The 22,159-nt window shown below is 61.2% G+C and overlaps 1 protein-coding gene across 2 annotated transcripts in view; it reads left to right on the top strand.

Annotated features, from left to right (window-relative positions):
• Nucleotides 1-20,440, top strand: part of LOC134341124 (class I histocompatibility antigen, F10 alpha chain-like) — a 47,466-nt gene extending 27,026 nt beyond the window's left edge. The window contains exons 3-8 of one of the 2 annotated variants that reach the window (XM_063038897.1): nt 6,375-6,647; nt 17,585-17,848; nt 18,115-18,216; nt 19,248-19,292; nt 19,561-19,608; nt 20,160-20,440. In XM_063038897.1, the coding sequence (XP_062894967.1) occupies nt 6,375-6,647; nt 17,585-17,848; nt 18,115-18,216; nt 19,248-19,292; nt 19,561-19,607 (731 nt within the window). In that variant the 3' untranslated portion in view covers nt 19,608; nt 20,160-20,440. The remainder of the gene's footprint in view (nt 1-6,374; nt 6,648-17,584; nt 17,849-18,114; nt 18,217-19,247; nt 19,293-19,560; nt 19,609-20,159) is intronic. The other variant, XM_063038898.1, reaches the window with a different exon arrangement.
• The last annotated feature ends 1,719 nt before the right edge of the window (nt 20,441-22,159 follow it).

The raw sequence follows: 22,159 nt of genomic DNA on the forward strand, positions 1-22,159 counted from the left end.
CATCTCCGGCAGCCCTCGCACCTCCTGGAGTCGTCACGGTCCTGTCCTCGCAGAGAGGGGGCTGATGCTGTGGCCGGGGGCCTGGCTGTCTCTGCCTCTGGCCTCACCCATAGTGGGTGGCCATCTGTGTTAATTCCTCTGTGTCCCCCTCCGGGGGATCACTCGGGGTCGATCTGAGATACTGTCCCAGCGGCGGTTGGGAGGCCGGGGGATTATTCTTATGCGGTCCTTTATCTTTCCAAGGGGGCTTAGGGGGCCAGAGTCTCTTGGCTACATCCTCCCTACCTCGGCCTTAGTGAAAGGCAAGATCGACCTTCTAAATTGTTTAGTCACACGCATGCGCACTGGGCAGAAAAGACCGGAAGTAAAACCCCGTAACCTGGAAACAACATCTCTTTACAAACAGCTTTCCGTAGCGGGAGTATTGCTATACTACCATTATCCTAATTAGTGTCACTTATTTTTATAATGCTCACATTACAACACTTTGAATTCTATGTTTCATTATTTAATTTTATTTCAACACGAAAAATAAATGAATAAAAATTGACTGTTGCACTCAGTGTGATGACTGGGGCCGAATACTTCAACTTTTCGACCACACTTTGACTCAGACTCGCTATCACAGCCATGTATCCTTTCTTGGAACGTGCCTCCATCGCCAACTTATTCCAGTTGGCTTTAAGGATTCGTTTCCGAGCCTCTCAATTTGGACCTTCTGAGGATCCCAGGTACTCACATTTTATTGACTCTGCCTCTCGTCGCTTCTCCCGTCAAGCTCTGAAGGCGATGCTCTCCGCCATGAGGAGGTACTTGGTGTCCCTATCCCAGACCCTTCCACACCTTCGGGACACTTTCTTCGCCGTCTGTAATGGTCCTACCCGCTATTTCATCCTCCGTCAGATCCACGCCTGCAATCGCCGTTTTTTTGACTTTGTCATGTTAGGCAAAGATCGCAAGATCTTACATCTACGGACTCCAGAGCCTGCCGGCCCCGACGCTAGCAGGCATGAACTTTCAATTGCGGCCCCTGCCATTGATCTCGGCGGCTCCAACACCTCAGGACACATTCAAAACCCGGACTCCAGCAACGACCATGGACACCTTCACAGCGATTACGCAACCACCAACTGCGACTCCAGCCTTGAACTCCAGGCCGGGTCTTTATGTGCTGCTGTTGTGACTCCCGTCTCCCCTTCCCCCACCACCACTCTGCAACTCCGTCTTCCTCAGATCCCACCGTCAACTCCTGGGCCCTCAGAGGCTCCATCTTCCTCTCACCCCAACCCCCCCCTCCACTGACACCCCCAGCCTCACCCCCCCCCCCGATCCCAGCTCTCAAGATTCCAGCCTTGAACTCCAGGCCGGATCTTTATGTGCTGCTGTTGTGACTCCCGTCTCCCCTTCCCCCACCAATACTCTGCAATCCCGTCTCCCTCAGATCCCACCGTCAACTCCTGGGCCCTCAGAGGCTCCATCTTCCTCTCACCCCAACCCTCCCCTCTCCATTGACACACCCAGCCTCCCCCCTCCCCCCTCTGATCCCAGCTCTCATCCGTGCCGGGTCTTTACCATCCCCTCCGATCTTCAACTGTCGGAGGCAGAACGCTCTGTTCTCAGTAAGGGCCTCGCGTTTGTCCCCCTTCGCCCACACCTCAGCGAGTTCCGTGTTCGCCATGATGCGGAACTTTTCTTTCTCCGTCTCCGTCTCCGAGCCTACTTCTTCGGCAAGGACTCTTCCACCCCCACCGATGACCCCTTCTCCCGTCTTCAACCCTCCTCTTCTTCATGGACACCCCGCTCTGGTCTTCTGCCTGCTCTGGATCTCTTTATTGCCAACTGCCGACGGGACATCAACCGTCTCGACTTCACCGCACCTTGTCCCCATTCCAACCTCACTCCTTCGGAACGCTCTGCTCTCCACTCCCTCCGCACGAATCCTAACCTTATAATTAAACCCGCCGATAAGGGGGGTGCTGTTGTAGTCTGGCGTACTGACCTCTACCTTGCCGAGGCACAGCGACAACTCGCCGATACCTCCTCTTATTTACCCCTCGATCGTGACCCCACTAAGGAGCACCAGGCCATTGTCTCCCACACCATCACCGACTTTATCCGCTCAGGGGATCTCCCATCCACTGCTACCAACCTTATAGTTCCCACACCTCGCACTTCCCGTTTCTACCTCCTACCCAAGATCCACAAACCTGCCTGTCCTGGCCGACCTATTGTCTCAGCTTGCTCCTGCCCCACCGAACTCGTTTCTGCATACCTCGACACTGTTTTATCACCCCTTGTTCAATCCCTTCCTACCTATGTTCGTGACACTTCTCACGCTGTTAAACTTTTCGATGATTTTAAGTTCCCTGGCCCCCACCGCTTTATTTTCACCCTGGATGTCCAGTCCTTATATACTTCCATCCCCCATCAGGAAGGTCTCAAAGCTCTCCACTTCTTTTTGGATTCCAGACCGAATCAGTTCCCCTCTACCACCACTCTGCTCCGTCTAGCGGAATTAGTCCTTACTCTTAATAATTTCTCCTTTGGCTCCTCCCATTTCCTCCAAACTAAAGGTGTAGCTATGGGCACCCGTATGGGTCCTAGCTATGCCTGCCTTTTTGTTGGGTTTGTGGAACAATCTATGTTCCGTGCCTATTCTGGTATCTGTCCCCCACTTTTCCTTCGCTACATCTACGACTGCATTGGCGCTGCTTCCTGCACGCATGCAGAGCTCGTTGATTATATTAACTTTGCCTCCAACTTTCACCCTGCCCTCAAGTTTACCTGGTCCATTTCCGACACCTCCCTCCCCTTTCTAGATCTTTCTGTCTCTGTCTCTGGAGACAGCTTATCCACTGATGTCTACTATAAGCCTACTGACTCTCACAGCTATCTGGACTATTCCTCTTCTCACCCTGTCTCTTGCAAAAACGCCATCCCCTTCTCGCAATTCCTCCGTCTCCGCCGCATCTGCTCTCAGGATGAGGCTTTTCATTCTAGGACGAGGGAGATGTCTTCCTTTTTTAAAGAAAGGGGCTTCCCTTCCTCCACTATCAACTCTGCTCTCAAACGCATCTCCCCCATTTCACGTACATCTGCTCTCACTCCATCCTCCCGCCACCCAACTAGGAATAGGGTTCCCCGGTCCTCACCTACCACCCCACCAGCCTCCGGGTCCAACATATTATTCTCCGTAACTTCCGCCACCTCCAACGGGATCCCACAACTCAGCACATCTTTCCCTCCCCCCCCTCTGCATTCCGCAGGGATCGCTCCCTACGCAACTCCCTTGTCCATTCGTCCCCCCCATCCCTCCCCACTGATCTCCCTCCTGGCACTTATCCGTGTAAGCGGAACAAGTGCTACACATGCCCTTACACTTCCTCCCTTACCACCATTCAGGGCCCCAAACAGTCCTTCCAGGTGAGGCATCACTTCACCTGTGAGTCGACTGGGGTGATATACTGCGTCCGGTGCTCCTGATGTGGCCTTTTATATATTGGCGAGACCTGACGCAGACTGGGAGACCGCTTTGCTGAACATCTACGCTCTGTCCGCCAGAGAAAGCAGGATCTCCCAGTGGCCACACATTTTAATTCCACATCCCATTCCCATTCTGACATGTCTATCCACGGCCTCCTCTACTGTAAATATGAAGCCACACTCAGGTTGGAGGATCAACACCTTATATTCTGTCTGGGTAGCCTCCAACCTGATGGCATGAACATTGACTTCTCTAACTTCCGCTAAAGCCCCACCTCCCCCTCGTACCCCATCAGTATTTATTTATATACACACATTCTTTCTCTCTCTCTTTTTCTCCCTCTGACTATACCCTTGCTCATCGTCTGGGTTTCCCCCCCACCCCTTGTCTTTCTCCCCGGACCTCCTGTCCCATGATCCTCTCGTATCCCCTTTACCAATCACCTGTCCAGCTCTCGGCTCCATCCCTCCCTCTCCTGTCTTCTCCTATCATTTTGTATCTCCCCCTCCCCCTCCCACTTTCAAATCTCTTACTCACTCTTCCTTCAGTTAGTCCTGACGAAGGGTCTCGGCCTGAAACGTCGACTGTACCTCTGCCTAGAGATGCTGCCTGGCCTGCTGCGTTCACCAGCAACTTTGATGTGTGTTGCTTTATACTATTGGCTAGTCTGCCCTCATATTTCATCTTTTCCCTTCTTATTGTTATTTTTAGTTGCTTTTTGTTGGATTTTAAAAGCTTCCCAATCACTTTTGCTACCTTATTTGCCCTCTCCTTGGCTTTATACAGTCCTTAACTTCCTTTGTCAAACACAGTTGCCTATCCCTGCCATTTGAGAACTTCTTCCTCTGTGGGACATATCCATTCTGTGCCTTGTGAACTATCCCCAGAAACTTCAGCCACCTCTGCTCTGCCATCATCGCCACCCGTATCCTTCTCCAACCCACCCGGGCAAGCTCCTCTCTCATGTCTTTGTAACTCCTGTTATTCCATTGTGATACTGATACATGTGATTTATGCTTCTCCCTCTCAAATTGCAGTATGAATTCAATCATATTATGATCACTGCCTCCTAAAGGTTCCTTTACGTTAAGGTCCCTAATAAGATCTGGGTTATTACACAACACACAATCTAAGTTACCCTTTCCGCAACGCGGCTACGGAAAGCCGTTTGTAAAGAGAGGTTGCTTCCGGTTGAGGTGTTTTTACTTCCGGCCTTTTCTACCGCGGTGCATAGCGGAGGAGCTACAGACATACGCACTGGGCAGAAAGAACGGAACTAAAACCCCACAACCCGGAAACAATCTCTCTTTACAAACAGCTTTCCGTAGCTGGAGTATTGCTAAATTACCATGATGCTGATCAGTGTTACTTGTGTTTATAATGTTCACATTGCAACAGTATTTGTGCAGTTATTTATGTTTCATTTATTTCGGGATTTACTGGGAAAGTCTGAAAGATCTGGGGCTTGTCGCGATCTGTCGGTACTGATGGCGATGAGGAGCTCTCCCTGCCCTGTTTCCACCCGGGGGTGGTGGGTGGGTGGGGGTCTGTAATATCGGCCGCTGCTGGAACCCCCCCCGCTTCGCTGTTGCGTCAGTGAAATGATTCCCTTTGGAGAGCTCGTCTCCTGCCGAACATTTAACTGTGGCTCAGGCTGCGGTGTCTGGGGGGGCCGGTGACGGGTGAGTAACCGGTTGGGAATGTTTGCTCGGTTTCCGGAGGGGCTGATGAACCCCCTGTCCCTCCGGAGCCGCTCCACGGGTGTAAGCGTCCTCAGTCTGGCCCGAGGCCGGACGGTTCTGCTGCCGGTGCCGACGCTCCGTTTGGCGGGGCGTCAGCCTCTGCAATCTGACGGGCGAAGTGCCGTGTGGCGGCGGAACGGAGGGGCAGGGTCACGGCACCGGGTACCGACACCGGGATACCGACACCGGGTACCGACACGGCCCGGGGGTACCGACACCGGGTACGGACACGGCCCGGGGGTACCGACACGGCCCGGCGGTACCGACACCGGGTACGGACACGGCCCGGGGGTACCGACACGGCCCGGCGGTACCGACACCGGGTACGGACACGGCCCGGGGGTACCGACACGGCCCGGCGGTACCGGCACCGGGTACGGACACGGCCCGGCGGTACCGACACCGGGTACGGACACGGCCCGGGGGTACCGACACGGCCCGGCGGTGCCGGCACCGGGTACGGACACGGCCCGGGGGTACCGACACCGGGTACCGACACGGCCCGGGGGTACCGACACCGGGTACGGACACGGCCCGGCGGTACCGACACCGGGTACGGACACGGCCCGGGGGTACCGACACCGGGTACGGACACGGCCCGGGGGTACCGACACGGCCCGGCGGTACCGACACCGGGTACGGACACGGCCCGGGGGTACGGACACGGCCCGGGGGTACGGACACGGCCCGGCGGTACCGACACCGGGTACGGACACGGCCCGGGGATACCGACACCGGGTACCGACACGGCCCGGGGGTGATCAGTGAACGGGGCTGTCACCGCTCGGAGGGAGGAGGCCATTCCCCTCACTACGGCAGGTAGGGAGGCCGCTGGTCGGTTGCCAGCCCCGGATTGTCGGCGCAGGACCCCGGGAGTGAATCCTCGCTTCTCGGTAACGTACAGCGGGAAAGGCGCCTCACAGGCAGGTAGGCCCAAGGCCGCCCGTCACGAAGGGCATCGTTTGGGGCTGTAAATGCCCGATGCCCCTGGTCGGCCCACCGCCCAGTTACCGGCTGGTCCTGCAGGGTGGCGGCGGAGGTTACAGGGGTGGCGGGGTCACGGTGCGGGTTATCGGGCTGTGATTGTCACTTCAGCCGCATTTGACAGATATGGATCTCCCCCCCCCCCCCCCGCCCGGTTGTTTCAGGGATCCACACTTTCCAGCGGATGTACGGCTGTGAGATCCGTGAGGACGGGACCACCACCGGGTTCATTCAGTACGCCTGGGACGGGTCAGACTTCATCAGCTTCGACAAGGAGAACATGGTGTGGGTGACCCCTGTGCCCTGGGGTCAGATCACCAAGAACAAGTGGGACCGGGACACGGCCGAGAAGCAGCAGAGAAAGGGATACCTGGAGCAGATCTGCACCGAATGGCTGACGAAATACGTCAAGGCCGGGAACGGTCACCTGAAACCCAGTGAGTGGGGGGGATGTGTGTCTGAGAGTGACCCTCCCTCCGTCTCCTCACTCCACCCTCCCCTCCGTCTCCTCACTCCACCCTCCCCTCCGTCTCCTCACTCCACCCTCCCCTCCGTCTCCTCACTCCACCCTCCCCTCCGTCTCCTCTCCCCACCCTCCCCTCCGTCTCCTCACCCCACCCTCCCCTCCGTCTCCTCACTCCACCCTCCCCTCCGTCTCCTCTCCCCACCCTCCCCTCCGTCTCCTCACTCCACCCTCCCCTCCGTCTCCTCACTCCACCCTCCCCTCCGTCTCCTCACTCCACCCTCCCCTCCGTCTCCTCTCCCCCCTCCCCTCCGTCTCCTCACTCCACCCTCCCCTCCGTCTCCTCTCCCCCCTCCCCTCCGTCTCCTCACTCCACCCTCCCTCCGTCTCCTCACTCCACCCTCCCCTCCGTCTCCTCACTCCACCCTCCCCTCCGTCTCCTCACTCCACCCTCCCCTCCGTCTCCTCTCCCCACCCTCCCCTCCGTCTCCTCACCCCACCCTCCCCTCCGTCTCCTCACTCCACCCTCCCCTCCGTCTCCTCTCCCCACCCTCCCCTCCGTCTCCTCACTCCACCCTCCCCTCCGTCTCCTCACTCCACCCTCCCCTCCGTCTCCTCACTCCACCCTCCCCTCCGTCTCCTCTCCCCCCTCCCCTCCGTCTCCTCACTCCACCCTCCCCTCCGTCTCCTCTCCCCAACCTCCCCTCCGTCTCCTCACTCCACCCTCCCCTCCGTCTCCTCACTCCACCCTCCCTCCGTCTCCTCACTCCACCCTCCCCTCCGTCTCCTCACTCCACCCTCCCCTCCGTCTCCTCACTCCACCCTCCCCTCCGTCTCCTCACTCCACCCTCCCTCCGTCTCCTCACTCCACCCTCCCCTCCGTCTCCTCACTCCACCCTCCCTCCGTCTCCTCACTCCACCCTCCCCTCCGTCTCCTCACTCCACCCTCCCCTCCGTCTCCTCACTCCACCCTCCCCTCCGTCTCCTCACTCCACCCTCCCCTCCGTCTCCTCACTCCACCCCTCCGTCTCCTCACTCCACCCTCCCCTCCGTCTCCTCACTCCACCCTCCCCTCCGTCTCCTCTCTCCACCCTCCCCTCCGTCTCCTCACTCCACCCTCCCCTCCGTCTCCTCACTCCACCCTCCCTCCGTCTCCTCACTCCACCCTCCCCTCCGTCTCCTCACTCCACCCTCCCCTCCGTCTCCTCACTCCACCCTCCCCTCCGTCTCCTCACTCCACCCTCCCTCCGTCTCCTCACTCCACCCTCCCCTCCGTCTCCTCACTCCACCCTCCCTCCGTCTCCTCACTCCACCCTCCCCTCCGTCTCCTCACTCCACCCTCCCCTCCGTCTCCTCACTCCACCCTCCCCTCCGTCTCCTCTCCCCAACCTCCCCTCCGTCTCCTCACTCCACCCTCCCCTCCGTCTCCTCACTCCACCCTCCCTCCGTCTCCTCACTCCACCCTCCCCTCCGTCTCCTCACTCCACCCTCCCCTCCGTCTCCTCACTCCACCCTCCCCTCCGTCTCCTCACTCCACCCTCCCTCCGTCTCCTCACTCCACCCTCCCCTCCGTCTCCTCACTCCACCCTCCCTCCGTCTCCTCACTCCACCCTCCCCTCCGTCTCCTCACTCCACCCTCCCCTCCGTCTCCTCACTCCACCCTCCCCTCCGTCTCCTCACTCCACCCTCCCCTCCGTCTCCTCACTCCACCCCTCCGTCTCCTCACTCCACCCTCCCCTCCGTCTCCTCACTCCACCCTCCCCTCCGTCTCCTCTCTCCACCCTCCCCTCCGTCTCCTCACTCCACCCTCCCCTCCGTCTCCTCACTCCACCCTCCCTCCGTCTCCTCACTCCACCCTCCCCTCCGTCTCCTCACTCCACCCTCCCCTCCGTCTCCTCACTCCACCCTCCCCTCCGTCTCCTCACTCCACCCTCCCTCCGTCTCCTCACTCCACCCTCCCCTCCGTCTCCTCACTCCACCCTCCCTCCGTCTCCTCACTCCACCCTCCCCTCCGTCTCCTCACTCCACCCTCCCCTCCGTCTCCTCACTCCACCCTCCCCTCCGTCTCCTCACTCCATCCTCCCCTCCGTCTCCTCACTCCACCCTCCCCTCCGTCTCCTCACTCCACCCTCCCTCCGTCTCCTCACTCCACCCTCCCCTCCGTCTCCTCTCCCCCCTCCCCTCCGTCTCCTCACTCCACCCCTCCGTCTCCTCACTCCACCCTCCCCTCCGTCTCCTCACTCCACCCTCCCCTCCGTCTCCTCTCTCCACCCTCCCCTCCGTCTCCTCTCTCCACCCTCCCCTCCGTCTCCTCACTCCACCCTCCCTCCGTCTCCTCACTCCACCCTCCCCTCCGTCTCCTCACTCCACCCTCCCCTCCGTCTCCTCACTCCACCCTCCCCTCTGTCTCCTCTCCCCACCCTCCCCTCCGTCTCCTCACTCCCCCCTCCCCTCCGTCTCCTCACTCCACCCTCCCCTCCGTCTCCTCTCCCCACCCTCCCCTCCGTCTCCTCACTCCACCCTCCCCTCCGTCTCCTCTCCCCACCCTCCCCTCCGTCTCCTCTCCCCCCTCCCCTCCGTCTCCTCACTCCACCCTCCCTCCGTCTCCTCTCCCCCTCCCCTCCGTCTCCTCTCCCCCTCCCCTCCGTCTCCTCACTCCACCCCCCCTCCGTCTCCTCACTCCACCCCCCTCCGTCTCCTCACTCCACCCTCCCCTCCGTCTCCTCTCCCCCTCCCCTCCGTCTCCTCTCCCCCCTCCCCTCCGTCTCCTCTCCCCCTCCCCTCCGTCTCCTCTCCCCCCTCCCCTCCGTCTCCTCTCCCCCCTCCCCTCCGTCTCCTCTCCCCCTCCCCTCCGTCTCCTCTCCCCCTCCCCTCCGTCTCCTCACTCCACCCCCCCTCCGTCTCCTCACTCCACCCCCCTCCGTCTCCTCACTCCACCCTCCCCTCCGTCTCCTCTCCCCCTCCCCTCCGTCTCCTCTCACCCTCCCCTCCGTCTCCTCACTCCACCCTCCCCTCCGTCTCCTCTCCACCCTCCCCTCCGTCTCCTCACCCCACCCTCCCCTCCGTCTCCTCGCTCCACCCTCCCCTCCGTCTCCTCGCTCCACCCTCCCCTCCGTCTCCTCACCCCACCCTCCCCTCCGTCTCCTCTCCCCCCTCCCCTCCGTCTCCTCTCCCCCCTCCCCTCCGTCTCCTCTCACCCTCCCCTCCGTCTCCTCTCACCCTCCCCTCCGTCTCCTCACTCCACCCTCCCCTCCGTCTCCTCTCCCCCCTCCCCTCCGTCTCCTCACCCCACCCTCCCCTCCGTCTCCTCGCTCCATCCGTCTCCTCGCTCCACCCTCCCCTCCGTCTCCTCACCCCACCCTCCCCTCCGTCTCCTCTCCCCCCTCCCCTCCGTCTCCTCTCCCCCCTCCCCTCCGTCTCCTCTCCCCCCTCCCCTCCGTCTCCTCACTCCACCCTCCCCTCCGTCTCCTCACCCCACCCTCCCCTCCGTCTCCTCACTCCACCCTCCCCTCCGTCTCCTCACTCCACCCTCCCCTCCGTCTCCTCACTCCACCCTCCCCTCCGTCTCCTCACCCCACCCTCCCCTCCGTCTCCTCACCCCACCCTCCCTCCGTCTCCTCTCCCCCTCCCCTCCGTCTCCTCTCCCCCTCCCCTCCGTCTCCTCTCCCCCTCCCCTCCGTCTCCTCACTCCACCCTCCCCTCCGTCTCCTCACTCCACCCTCCCCTCCGTCTCCTCTCCCCCCTCCCCTCCGTCTCCTCTCCCCACCCTCCCCTCCGTCTCCTCACTCCCCCCTCCCCTCCGTCTCCTCTCCCCCCTCCCCTCCGTCTCCTCTCCCCCCTCCCCTCCGTCTCCTCTCCCCCCTCCCCTCCGTCTCCTCACCCCACCCTCCCCTCCGTCTCCTCACCCCACCCTCCCCTCCGTCTCCTCACCCCACCCTCCCCTCCGTCTCCTCACTCCACCCTCCCCTCCGTCTCCTCACACCACCCTCCTCTCCGTCTCCTCACTCCACCCTCCCCTCCGTCTCCTCACCCCACCCTCCCTCCGTCTCCTCTCCCCCCTCCCCTCCGTCTTCTCTCCCCCCTCCCCTCCGTCTTCTCTCCCCCTCCCCTCCGTCTTCTCTCCCCCCTCCCCTCTGTCTCCTCTCCCCCCTCCCCTCCGTCTCCTCTCCCCCCTCCCCTCCGTCTCCTCTCCCCTTCCCCTCCGTCTCCTCTCCCCCTCCCCTCCGTCTCCTCACTCCACCCTCCCCTCCGTCTCCTCTCCCCCCTCCCCTCCGTCTCCTCTCCCCCCTCCCCTCCGTCTCCTCTCCCCCCTCCCCTCCGTCTCCTCACCCCACCCTCCCCTCCGTCTCCTCACCCCACCCTCCCCTCCGTCTCCTCACTCCACCCTCCCCTCCGTCTCCTCACTCCACCCTCCCCTCCGTCTCCTCTCCCCCTCCCCTCCGTCTCCTCTCCCCCCTCCCCTCCGTCTCCTCTCCCCCCTCCCCTCCGTCTCCTCACCCCACCCTCCCCTCCGTCTCCTCACCCCACCCTCCCCTCCGTCTCCTCACTCCACCCTCCCCTCCGTCTCCTCACCCCACCCTCCCCTCCGTCTCCTCACCCCACCCTCCCCTCCGTCTCCTCACCCCACCCTCCCCTCCGTCTCCTCACTCCACCCTCCCCTCCGTCTCCTCACTCCACCCTCCCCTCCGTCTCCTCACTCCACCCTCCCCTCCGTCTCCTCACTCCACCCCTCCGTCTCCTCACCCCACCCTCCCCTCCGTCTCCTCTCCCCCCTCCCCTCCGTCTCCTCACCCCACCCTCCCCTCCGTCTCCTCACTCCACCCTCCCCTCCGTCTCCTCACCCCACCCTCCCCTCCGTCTCCTCACTCCACCCTCCCCTCCGTCTCCTCACTCCACCCTCCCCTCCGTCTCCTCACTCCACCCCTCCGTCTCCTCACCCCACCCTCCCCTCCGTCTCCTCACCCCACCCTCCCCTCCGTCTCCTCACTCCACCCTCCCCTCCGTCTCCTCTCCCCCCTCCCCTCCGTCTCCTCACCCCACCCTCCCCTCCGTCTCCTCTCCCCCCTCCCCTCCGTCTCCTCACCCCACCCTCCCCTCCGTCTCCTCACTCCACCCTCCCCTCCGTCTCCTCACCCCACCCTCCCCTCCGTCTCCTCTCCCCCCTCCCCTCCGTCTCCTCACCCCACCCTCCCCTCCGTCTCCTCACCCCACCCTCCCCTCCGTCTCCTCACCCCACCCTCCCCTCCGTCTCCTCACTCCACCCTCCCCTCCGTCTCCTCACTCCACTCCGTCTCCTCGCCCCACCCTCCCCTCCGTCTCCTCACCCCACCCTCCCCTCCGTCTCCTCACCCCACCCTCCCCTCCGTCTCCTCACTCCACTCTGTCTCCTCACCCCACCCTCCCCTCCGTCTCCTCACTCCACTCCGTCTCCTCGCCCCACCCTCCCCTCCGTCTCCTCGCCCCACCCTCCTCCGTCTCCTCGCCCCACCCTCCCCTCCGTCTCCTCACCCCACCCTCCCCTCCGTCTCCTCACCCCACCCTCCCCTCCGTCTCCTCACTCCACTCTGTCTCCTCACCCCACCCTCCCCTCCGTCTCCTCACTCCACTCCGTCTCCTCGCCCCACCCTCCCCTCCGTCTCCTCGCCCCACCCTCCTCTGTCTCCTCGCCCCACCCTCCCCTCCGTCTCCTCGCTCCATCCGTCTCCTCGCTCCACCCTCCCCTCCGTCTCCTCACCCCACCCTCCCCTCCGTCTCCTCACCCCACCCTCCCCTCCGTCTCCTCACTCCACTCCGTCTTCTCACCCCACCCTCCCCTCCGTCTCCTCACCCCACCCTCCCCTCCGTCTCCTCACCCCACCCTCCCCTCCGTCTCCTCACCCCACCCTCCCCTCCGTCTCCTCACTCCCCTCCGTCCCCTCACTCCACCCTCTCCTCCGTCTCCTCTCCACCCTCCCCTCCGTCTCCTCACTCCACCCTCCCCTCCGTCTCCTCACCCCACCCTCCCCTCCGTCTCCTCACTCCACCCTCCCCTCCGTCTCCTCACTCCACCCTCCCCTCCGTCTCCTCACTCCACCCTCCCCTCCGTCTCCTCACCCCACCCTCCCCTCCGTCTCCTCACTCCCCTCCGTCTCCTCACCCCACCCTCCCCTCCGTCTCCTCACCCCACCCTCCCCTCCGTCTCCTCACCCCACCCTGCCCTCCGTCTCCTCACCCCACCCTCTCCTCCGTCCCCTCACTCCACCCTCTCCTCCGTCTCCTCTCCACCCTCCCCTCCGTCTCCTCACTCCACCCTCCCCTCCGTCCCCTCACTCCACCCTCCCCTCCGTCCCCTCACTCCACCCTCCCCTCCATCTCCTCTCCACCCTCCCCTCCGTCCCCTCGCTCCACCCTCCCCTCCGTCCCCTCGCTCCACCCTTCCGTCTCCTCGCTCCACCCTCCCCTCCGTCTCCTCACTCCACCCTCCCCTCCGTCTCCTCACTCCACCCTCCCCTCCGTCTCCTCTCCACCCTCCCCTCCGTCTCCTCACTCCACCCTCCTCTCCGTCTCCTCTCTCCACCCTCCTCTCCGTCACCTCACTCCACCCTCCCCTCCGTCTCCTCACTCCACCCTCCCCTCCGTCTCCTCTCCCCACTCCCCTCCGTCTCCTCACTCCACCCTCTCCTCCGTCTCCTCACACCACCCTCACCTCCGTCTCCTCACTCCACCCTCCCCTCCGTCTCCTCACTCCCCCCTCCCCTCCGTCTCCTCACTCCACCCTCCCTTCCGTCTCCTCAATCCACCCTCCCCTCCGTCCCCTCACTCCACCCTCCCCTCCCCTCCGTCCCCTCACTCCACCCTCCCCTCCCCTCCGTCTCCTCTCTCCCCCCTCCCCTCTCTCCGTCTCCTCTCTCCCCCCTCCCCTCTCTCCGTCTCCTCTCTCCCCCCTCCTCCTCCGTCCCCTCACTCCACCCTCCCCTCCGTCTCCTCACTCCACCCTCCCCTCCGTCCCCTCACTCCACCCTCCCCTCCGTCCCCTCACTCCACCCTCTCCTCCGTCTCCTCACTCCACCCTCCCCTCCGTCTCCTCACTCCACCTTCTCCTCCGTCTCCTCTCCCCCCTCCCCTCCGTCTCCTCACTCCACCCTCCCCTCCGTCTCTTCACTCCACCCTCCCCTCCGTCTCCTCTCTCCACCCTCCGCTCCGTCCCCTCACTCCACCCTCCCCTCCGTCCCCTCACTCCACCCTCCCCTCCGTCTCCTCTCTCCACCCACCCCTCCCCGCCGACTCCTCTCTCCCACCTCCCCTCTCTCCGTCTCCTCTCTCCCCCCTCCTCCTACTCTCTCCCCTCTCCCCTCCACCTCCTCTCCCCCCTCTCCTCCCCTCCGCCTCCTCTCTCCACCCTCCCCACCCCTCCGTCTCCTCTCTCCACCCTCCCCCGTCTCCTCTCTCCCCTTCCCCTCCCCGCCGCCTCTTCTCTCCCCCTCCGCCCCCTCTCTCCCCTCTCCCCACAGTCTCCTCTCCCCCGCCTCCTCTCCGTCTCCTCTCTCCTCCCTCCCCTCCCCTCCCTCCTCTCTCCACCCTCCCCTCCCCTCCGTCTCCTCTCTCTCTCCCTCCGTCTCCTCTCTCCACCCTCACCTCCGCTCCGTCTCCTCTCTCCACCCTCCCCTCCGCCTCCTCTCTCCCTACCTCCCATCCTCCTCCTCTCTCCCCACCTCCCCTCCGCCTCCTCTCTTCCCCCTCCCCTCCCCTCCGTCTCCTCTCTACCCCTCCCCTCCCCTCCGTCTCCTCTCTCCCCCCTCCCCTCCACTCCGTCTCCTCACTCCACCCTCCCCTCCGTCTCCTCTTCCCCCTCTCCTCCGTCTCCTCACTCCACCCTCCCCTATGTCTCCTCACTCCACCCTCCCCTGTCTCCTCACTCCACCCTCCCCTCCGTCTCCTCTCTCCACCCTCCCCTCCGTCTCCTCTCCCCCCTCCCCTCCGTCTCCTCTCCCCCCTCCCCTCCGTCTCCTCACTCCACCCTCCCCTCCGTCTCCTCTCTCCCCCTTCCCCTCTCTCCGTCTCTTCTCTCCCCCCTCCCCTCCCCTCCGCCTCCTCTCTCCCCCTCCGTCTCCTCTCTCCCTTCTCTCCTCCCCTCCGTCTCCTCTCTCCCCCCTCCCCTCCCCTCCGTCTCCTCTCTCCCCCCTCCCCTCTCTCCGTCTCCTCTCTCCCCCCTCCCCTCTCTCCGTCTCCTCTCTCCCCCCTCCTCCTCCTCTCTCCCCTCTCCCCTCCACCTCCTCTCCCCCCTCTCCTCCCCTCCGCCTCCTCTCTCCACCCTCCCCACCCCTCCGTCTCCTCTCTCCACCCTCCCCGTCTCCTCTCTCCCCTTCCCCTCCCCGCCGCCTCTTCTCTCCCCCTCCGCCTCCTCTCTCCCCCCTCCTGCTCCTCTCTCCCCTCTCCCCACAGTCTCCTCTCTCCCCCGCCTCCTCTCCGTCTCCTCTCTCCTCCCTCCCCTCCCCTCCCTCCTCTCTCCACCCTCCCCTCCCCTCCGTCTCCTCTCTCTCTCCCTCCGTCTCCTCTCTCCACCCTCACCTCCGCTCCGTCTCCTCTCTCCACCCTCCCCTCCGCCTCCTCTCTCCCTACCTCCCATCCTCCTCCTCTCTCCCCACCTCCCCTCCGCCTCCTCTCTTCCCCCTCTCCTCCCCTCCGTCTCCTCTCTACCCCTCCCCTCCGTCTGCTCTCTCCCCCCTCCCCTCCGCTCCGTCTCCTCACTCCACCCTCCCCTCCGTCTCCTCTTCCCCCTCTCCTCCGTCTCCTCACTCCACCCTCCCCTATGTCTCCTCACTCCACCCTCCCCTCCGTCTCCTCTCTCCACCCTCCCCTCCGTCTCCTCTCCCCCCTCCCCTCCGTCTCCTCTCCCCCCTCCCCTCCGTCTCCTCACTCCACCCTCCCCTCCGTCTCCTCTCTCCCCTTCCCCTCTCTCCGTCTCCTCTCTCCCCCCTCCCCTCCCCTCCGTCTCCTCTCTCCCCCTCCCCTCCCCTCCACCTCCTCTCTCCCCCTCCCCTCCCCTCCACCTCCTCTCTCCCCCTCCGTCTCCTCTCTCCCTTCTCTCCTCCCCTCCGTCTCCTCTCTCCCCCCTCCCCTCCCCTCCGTCTCCTCTCTCCCCCCTCCCCTCTCTCCGTCTCCTCTCTCCCCCCTCCCCTCTATCCGTCTCCTCTCTCCTCCCTCCCCTCTCTCCGTCTCCTCTCTCCTCCCTCCACTCGCCTCCGTCTCCTCTCTCCCCACTCCCCTCCCCTCCGTCTCCTCTCTCCACCCACCCCTCCCCGCCGACTCCTCTCTCCCCCTCCCCTCTCTCCGTCTCCTCTCTCCCCCCTCCTCCTCCTCTCTCCCCTCTCCCCTCCACCTCCTCTCCCCCCTCTCCTCCCCTCCGCCTCCTCTCTCCACCCTCCCCACCCCTCCGTCTCCTCTCTCCACCCTCCCCCGTCTCCTCTCTCCCCTTCCCCTCCCCGCCGCCTCTTCTCTCCCCCTCCGCCTCCTCTCTCCCCCCTCCTGCTCCTCTCTCCCCTCTCCCCACAGTCTCCTCTCTCCCCCGCCTCCTCTCCGTCTCCTCTCTCCTCCCTCCCCTCCCCTCCCTCCTCTCTCCACCCTCCCCTCCCCTCCGTCTCCTCTCTCTCTCCCTCCGTCTCCTCTCTCCACCCTCACCTCCGCTCCGTCTCCTCTCTCCACCCTCCCCTCCGCCTCCTCTCTCCCTACCTCCCCTCCTCCTCCTCTCTCCCCACCTCCCCTCCGCCTCCTCTCTTCCCCCTCTCCTCCCCTCCGTCTCCTCTCTCCCCCTCCCCTCCCCTCCGTCTCCTCTCTCCCCCCTCCCCTCCACTCCGTCTCCTCTCTCCACCCTCCCCTCTGTCTCCTCTCTCCGTCTCCTCTCTCCACCCTCCGCCTCCTCTCCCCCCTCCCCTGCCCTCCCCTCCGCATCCTCGTCTCCTCTCTCCACCCCCCCTCCGTTTCCTCTCTCCCCCCTCCGCTCCCCTCCGTCTCCTCTCTCCCCCCTCCCCTCCCCTCCCTCTCCTCTCTCCTCCCTCCCCTCCCCTCCATCTCCTCTCTCCTCCCTCCCCTCCCCTCCGTCTCCTCTCTCCTCCCTCCCCTCCCCTCCGTCTCCTCTCTCCCCCTCCCCTCCGTCTCCTCTCTCCACCCTCCCCTCTCTCCGTCTCCTCTCTCCCCCCTCCCCTCCCCTCCATCTCCTCTCTCCACCCTCCCCTCCCCGCCGACTCCTCTCTCCACCCTCCCCTCCCCTCCGTCTTCTCTCTCTCCCCCTCCGTCTCCTCTCTCCACCCTCCCATCCACTCCGTCTCCTCTCTACACACTCCCCTCCCCTCCGTCTCCTCTCTCCCCACCTCCCCTCCGCCTCTTCTCTCCCCCCTCCCCTCCACTCCGTCTCCTCTCTCCTCCTCCCCTCCCCTCCGTCTCCTCTCTCCCCGCCTCCTCTCCGTCTCCTCTCTCCCCCTCCCCTCCCCTCCATCTCCTCTCTCTACCCTCCCCTCTCTCCACCCTCCCCTCTCCACCGTCTCCTCTCTCCACCCTCCCCCTCTCCGTCTCCTCTCTCCCCCCTCCCCCCTCGCCTCCTCTCTCCCCTCTCCCCACCGTCTCCTCTCTCCCCCGCCTCCCCTCCGTCTCCTCACTCTCCCCCCTCCCCTTCCCTCCGTCTCCTCTCTCCCTTCTCCCCTCCCCTCCGTCTCCTCTCTCCCCCCTCCCCTCCCCTCCGTCTCCTCTCTCTCCCCCCTCCCCTCCCCTCCGTCTCCTCTCTCCCTTCTCCCCTCCGTCTCCTCTCTACCCCTCCCCTCCCCTCCCCTCCGTCTCCTCTCCCCCCCTCCATCTCCACTCCCTCTGTGCCTTCACCCTCTCCTATCACCCTACTCCACTTCTTGCCCCCACTCACTGCCTCTTTCTCCCCCACCCCAGATCCCCCCAAAGTCTCGTTCACCGCCTCCAAGGATGGCCGCCACCTCTCCTGTGTGGCCACTGGCTTCTACCCTCAGTCCATCGACGTGACTATTCTGCGGGACGGACGGATCCTGGGGGAGACCCATTCCCACGGGATCCTCCCCAATCACGACAACAGCTACCAGCTGACCAGGACGGTGCGGGTGGAGCCCACGGACACAGCAGAGTTCTCCTGTCGGGTGGAACACCGGGGTCTCCCTGAGCCCCTCGTCCTGTTCCTGGGTAAGAGACGCTCACCAGTGGGGCGGTACACGGGCAGTGAAAGTGAGGGGGCTTGGCTGACCACAGGCCCAGGGCTGGGACACTGTTGACCTCTGGTCCAAGAGCACAGTGAGGGGTCACTGTTGACCACAGGCCCAGGGTTGGGCAAAGGGAGGAATCCGTGTTTCTGAGACAGGGTGGGGGGCTGTGGGTGGGGTTGGTGAAGGAGAATCGGGGTTATCTCTGTCTCTGTCACTGATGTGACTGTTTCTCTGAATCACCAATAGATCTGAAGCCCAACTCCATCCCGATCTTGATCATCGCTATAGTTGTGGTCCTGGTGATCCTGGTGGTGGTCATCGCTGTTGGTATTGCCTACAAAAAGAAAGGTAGGACTGGAGGGAGTTGGACTATTCCCCTGGGGAAGGGGGCTTGGGCAGTGTGTGTCCTCCTGGCATTCCTCAGCAAATCCCAACCCAGCACCCTTGTGTTTCTACACCCAAGGTGCCCACATTCAACGCTGCCTGTCTTCAACCCCACCATTCCCCACCTCTTTTCCTTCTCCCATGAGAACAGTTTCCTCTTCTTAACTGTCGGTAATGTGTCAACCTCGACACCACCCCCAGCGGTGTTCCACTCACGCCCCTGACATTCACCCTCTGTACTTTCTTTCAATCAACCTCACAAGGATGTTCTTTGGTATTAGACGTTTCTTTCCTGCTTAAAGCCAAAGCTGGTTGTCCATGTTATCTAAACCTCTGATCATCTTATAGAGTAACGGTCACAATTCCCCAGTTCGAGAGTCGTTGGGTCAGACTGTGGAATTAGTCCCTTGGACACGACCTACCATTGCTGATCACATACTTGCACACTCTGATCCCATTTCCTTGCCCTCTCTACCTTGGTGATTCAGATGCCTGTCTAGATCTATCTTCAATGTTGTGAGAGTCTGTCTTCACTGCTCCGTCAGTGTGTTTGATTCCAGCCATCTTCTGGGGCAGGGTGTGTGAAATATTCTTTCCTCTGGTCACTTCCAGTGATCTTTCTCCTCACTGACAGATTCTGATCTTGGTCTCCTCTGCTCCGGGAAATCAGTTCCTCCTACCTGCCCCACCTGAGCCTCTCATTACTGTGTGCATCCATACCTGGTGAACCTGACCAGGGTCAGGGTCAGTATTAGAGTAAATGGTCACTCCAAACCTCCCATTGACCACTCTGTCACACTCCAGCTTTGTTCTGTCTCATGGCCTTGCAATGAGTTGGGGCACCTGGTGATCCTGTTGGATGTGTCTCCTTTCACAACTTGTACCTTGAGTTCTGTTTGATTGGAATTCAGAGCTCACTGGGCAGGAGATGAATCTATCTGGTTATATGCTGGGGATGTGGGACTGTTCTCACTGACTGTCTCTGTGTTTTACAGCAGGCTGTTTTTCAGCAGGGAACAAGGGCTACAATCCCACCAAAAGTAAGTTCACTGTAAATCACAGCTGGATGGTTGTGTGACACTGTTCATGTTCACTGGGTCTCAACAACAGAACAGGGGTTCTGTGCGTGTGTGTGTCTCTGTGTCTGTGTGTACAACACCTTTGTGTAAGAATTTGTCGGTGTGTGTGATTATCTGTATATACCTGTGTTTGTGCAGTGGTGTATGGTGTGCATGTGGCTGTCTTTGTTTCTCCGTGTCTGCACTGCATTGGTAGTAAATATTTCCCTGCCTGTCCTTCCATTCACAGCTTCTGACAAAGGAGAATCCTCCTCCAACTCCTCTGCCATGGCCTGAGGTAGGAACCGTGTTGGGCTCTGGTCAATGCTGGGCTTCCCAGCTCTTGTCACTGGAGCTGGAGCTGGTCATTACAGCCCAGTCTGGGCACTGAGAAACCCCGATCCGGAACCAGAACTGTGGGATGGGCTGTAACCAGTCCCCACAGCACCTCACCCTGGGAATGGCCTCCTGCTGCGTTCCATTCCAGGGATCCAGTGCCCAGTTTTCATGGTTTCTCATTGGAATTGCTGCTTTCCCAGGGTTGCCCAGTGTTTTGAGGTGGGGGTGAGGGAGGGCTAGGCAGAGTTTGGGGTATGGGGGTGTTGTGGGTGATTTGTGGTGGTGGGGGGAGATGGATTTTGTGGGATGTGTTACGGTTGTGATGTGGTGGGGAATGGGTTGAATGTATAGATTATGTTGTACTGTTTATTGGGAATTGGAATCACTGAACATTATTCCCAGTGTTGGGGGGGGGGTGGTTTTAGTCGGTTTCATTGTCAGTGTTGGGGAGGTTTACTGCTGATGCCTCACTCTATAACCATCTCTCCTCGCCCCTCTCCCCCTCTGCAGGAAATTCAGTTCCCAGCAGGATATTGATGAAGAAATCTATGGGAACAGAGTGTAATCCTGGGACTCTGGGTGATTAACAAGATATTCTCCGGGGAAAACTATGATTTATGCTTTGATCTTTGTGCTTGGGAATACTGATAATTTGCTGATTCACTGCAGGAGACGGGCTGTAATGTTGCTTTTCAAAGAAAGCTGAGTCATTTTAATGTGTCTGGGATGAAGTGAAGGAGCTTAGTGGGGAACATCTCTGACCCACAGCTCAGTCCTGGTCAGCATCTGGAGACTCACAGTTGGGTGATCAGATTTGCTCATTCAGTCAATTTGACTGTTGACCGAGAGTGGCTTCTGGCCCCTGTGGGATGGGAGGGGAGTGGATGGCAGGTCCTGGAGTTAAAGTGAGACTTAAACCATGGGCTGTGGGAATGATTACAGAGAGATCTGGAAACGTGATTTAATGCTGGTGTGGGGAGGGAGGGAGGGAGGGAAGGGTTCATTTGTGCTTCATTGTCCAGGCTTTTTAATACTGAATCCAAATAAAATCGATGTTTACTCCATCTCCCTGTCTGGCAGTGTTTGTGGTGATGGGAACATTGGGATTTGAAGGATGCAGCCACTAGGACTCTGGACAAAGTGGGAATGATGTGTATTACGGATTTAAGGAGAATCTGCATTTGTGGGAGGGTGTGGGAGAAGACATGAGGAGAGGTTTCTGTTGAAGCAACAGTGACCAGGGAGAGATCTGGCAAGGACCAGTAAAACGGGGTCTGGTACAGTGGTGACTATGTTTCCGAGATGCTCCCAGTTACCTTCTGTGAAGTTGGAAGCCAAGGTTTAATGTAATTGCACCATCATTCCGAATCAGGTCTAATATCAGTGACAATGTTGTGAAATTTGTTGTTTTGTGGCTCCATCCAGACCGTGCTCTGTTCCTGCTGCTGCCATCAGGAAGAAGGTACAGGAGCCTCAGGACTCTCACCACCAGGTTTAGTAACAGTTATCACCCCTCAACCATCAGGCTCTTTAACCAGGGGCAATAAATAACAGGTTTTCATAAGACAGTAAGACTCAGGAACAGAATTAGGCCATTTGGCCCATCAACTCTGCTCTGCCTTTAGATCATGGCTGATCCCTTTTTCTTTTCCTCAGCCTTCCCCCTAGCTTTCTCCCCATAACCTTTGATGCCGTGTCCAATCAAAAATCTGTCCAGCTCTGCCTTAAATACACCCAATGACCTGGTCTCCACAGCTGCCTGTGGTAATAAATTCCACAAATTCACCACCCTTTGGCTAAAGAAATCTCTGTACCTCTGTTTTAATGGGCACCCCTCTAACCTGAGGCTGTGCCCTCTTGTCCTACACTCCCCCACCATGGGAAACATCCTTCCACACTACTCTGTCTAGGTTTTTCTTTTTTTTTGGCGTGGATCTATGCGTGTACGTGTCTGTGATGATGGATTTTTCATGATTTTTTTCCAAGGTGCAGAGCGAGAGAGAGAGAGACTGTGGAGCACCACTCCTCACAGATATTTTCACAGTATTTTCCCTTTGTTTTACACGGTCTCGACACTCCACCCAGCACGGATGGAAAGCGTGCTCGGGGGCGGACCTGACTAGTTTCGAACTCGGGAACCTCCACTCCCAGGTCCGGCACTGATGTCATTGTGTCACCAGCCGGCCCCTATCGAGGCTTTTCAACAAGATTTCAATCAGGTCCCCCCTCATCCTTCTAAATTGCAGAGTACAGACCCAGTGCTATCAAACGTTCCTCGTATGATAACCCTTTCATTGCCAGAATCATCCTTGTGAATCTCCTCTGGACCCTCTCCAATGCCAGCACATATTTTCTTAGATGAGGAGCCCAGAACTATTCACAATACTCGAGGTGAGGCCTCACCAGTGCCTGAGAAAGCCCCAGCATCACGTCCCTTCTCTTGTATTCCAGACCTTTCGAAATGAATGCTAACATTGCATTTGCCTTCCTCACCACTGACTCAACCTGCA

This window comes from Mobula hypostoma, assembly GCF_963921235.1.
Source record: "Mobula hypostoma chromosome 5 unlocalized genomic scaffold, sMobHyp1.1 SUPER_5_unloc_3, whole genome shotgun sequence".
NCBI classification, from domain to species: domain Eukaryota; kingdom Metazoa; phylum Chordata; class Chondrichthyes; order Myliobatiformes; family Myliobatidae; genus Mobula; species Mobula hypostoma.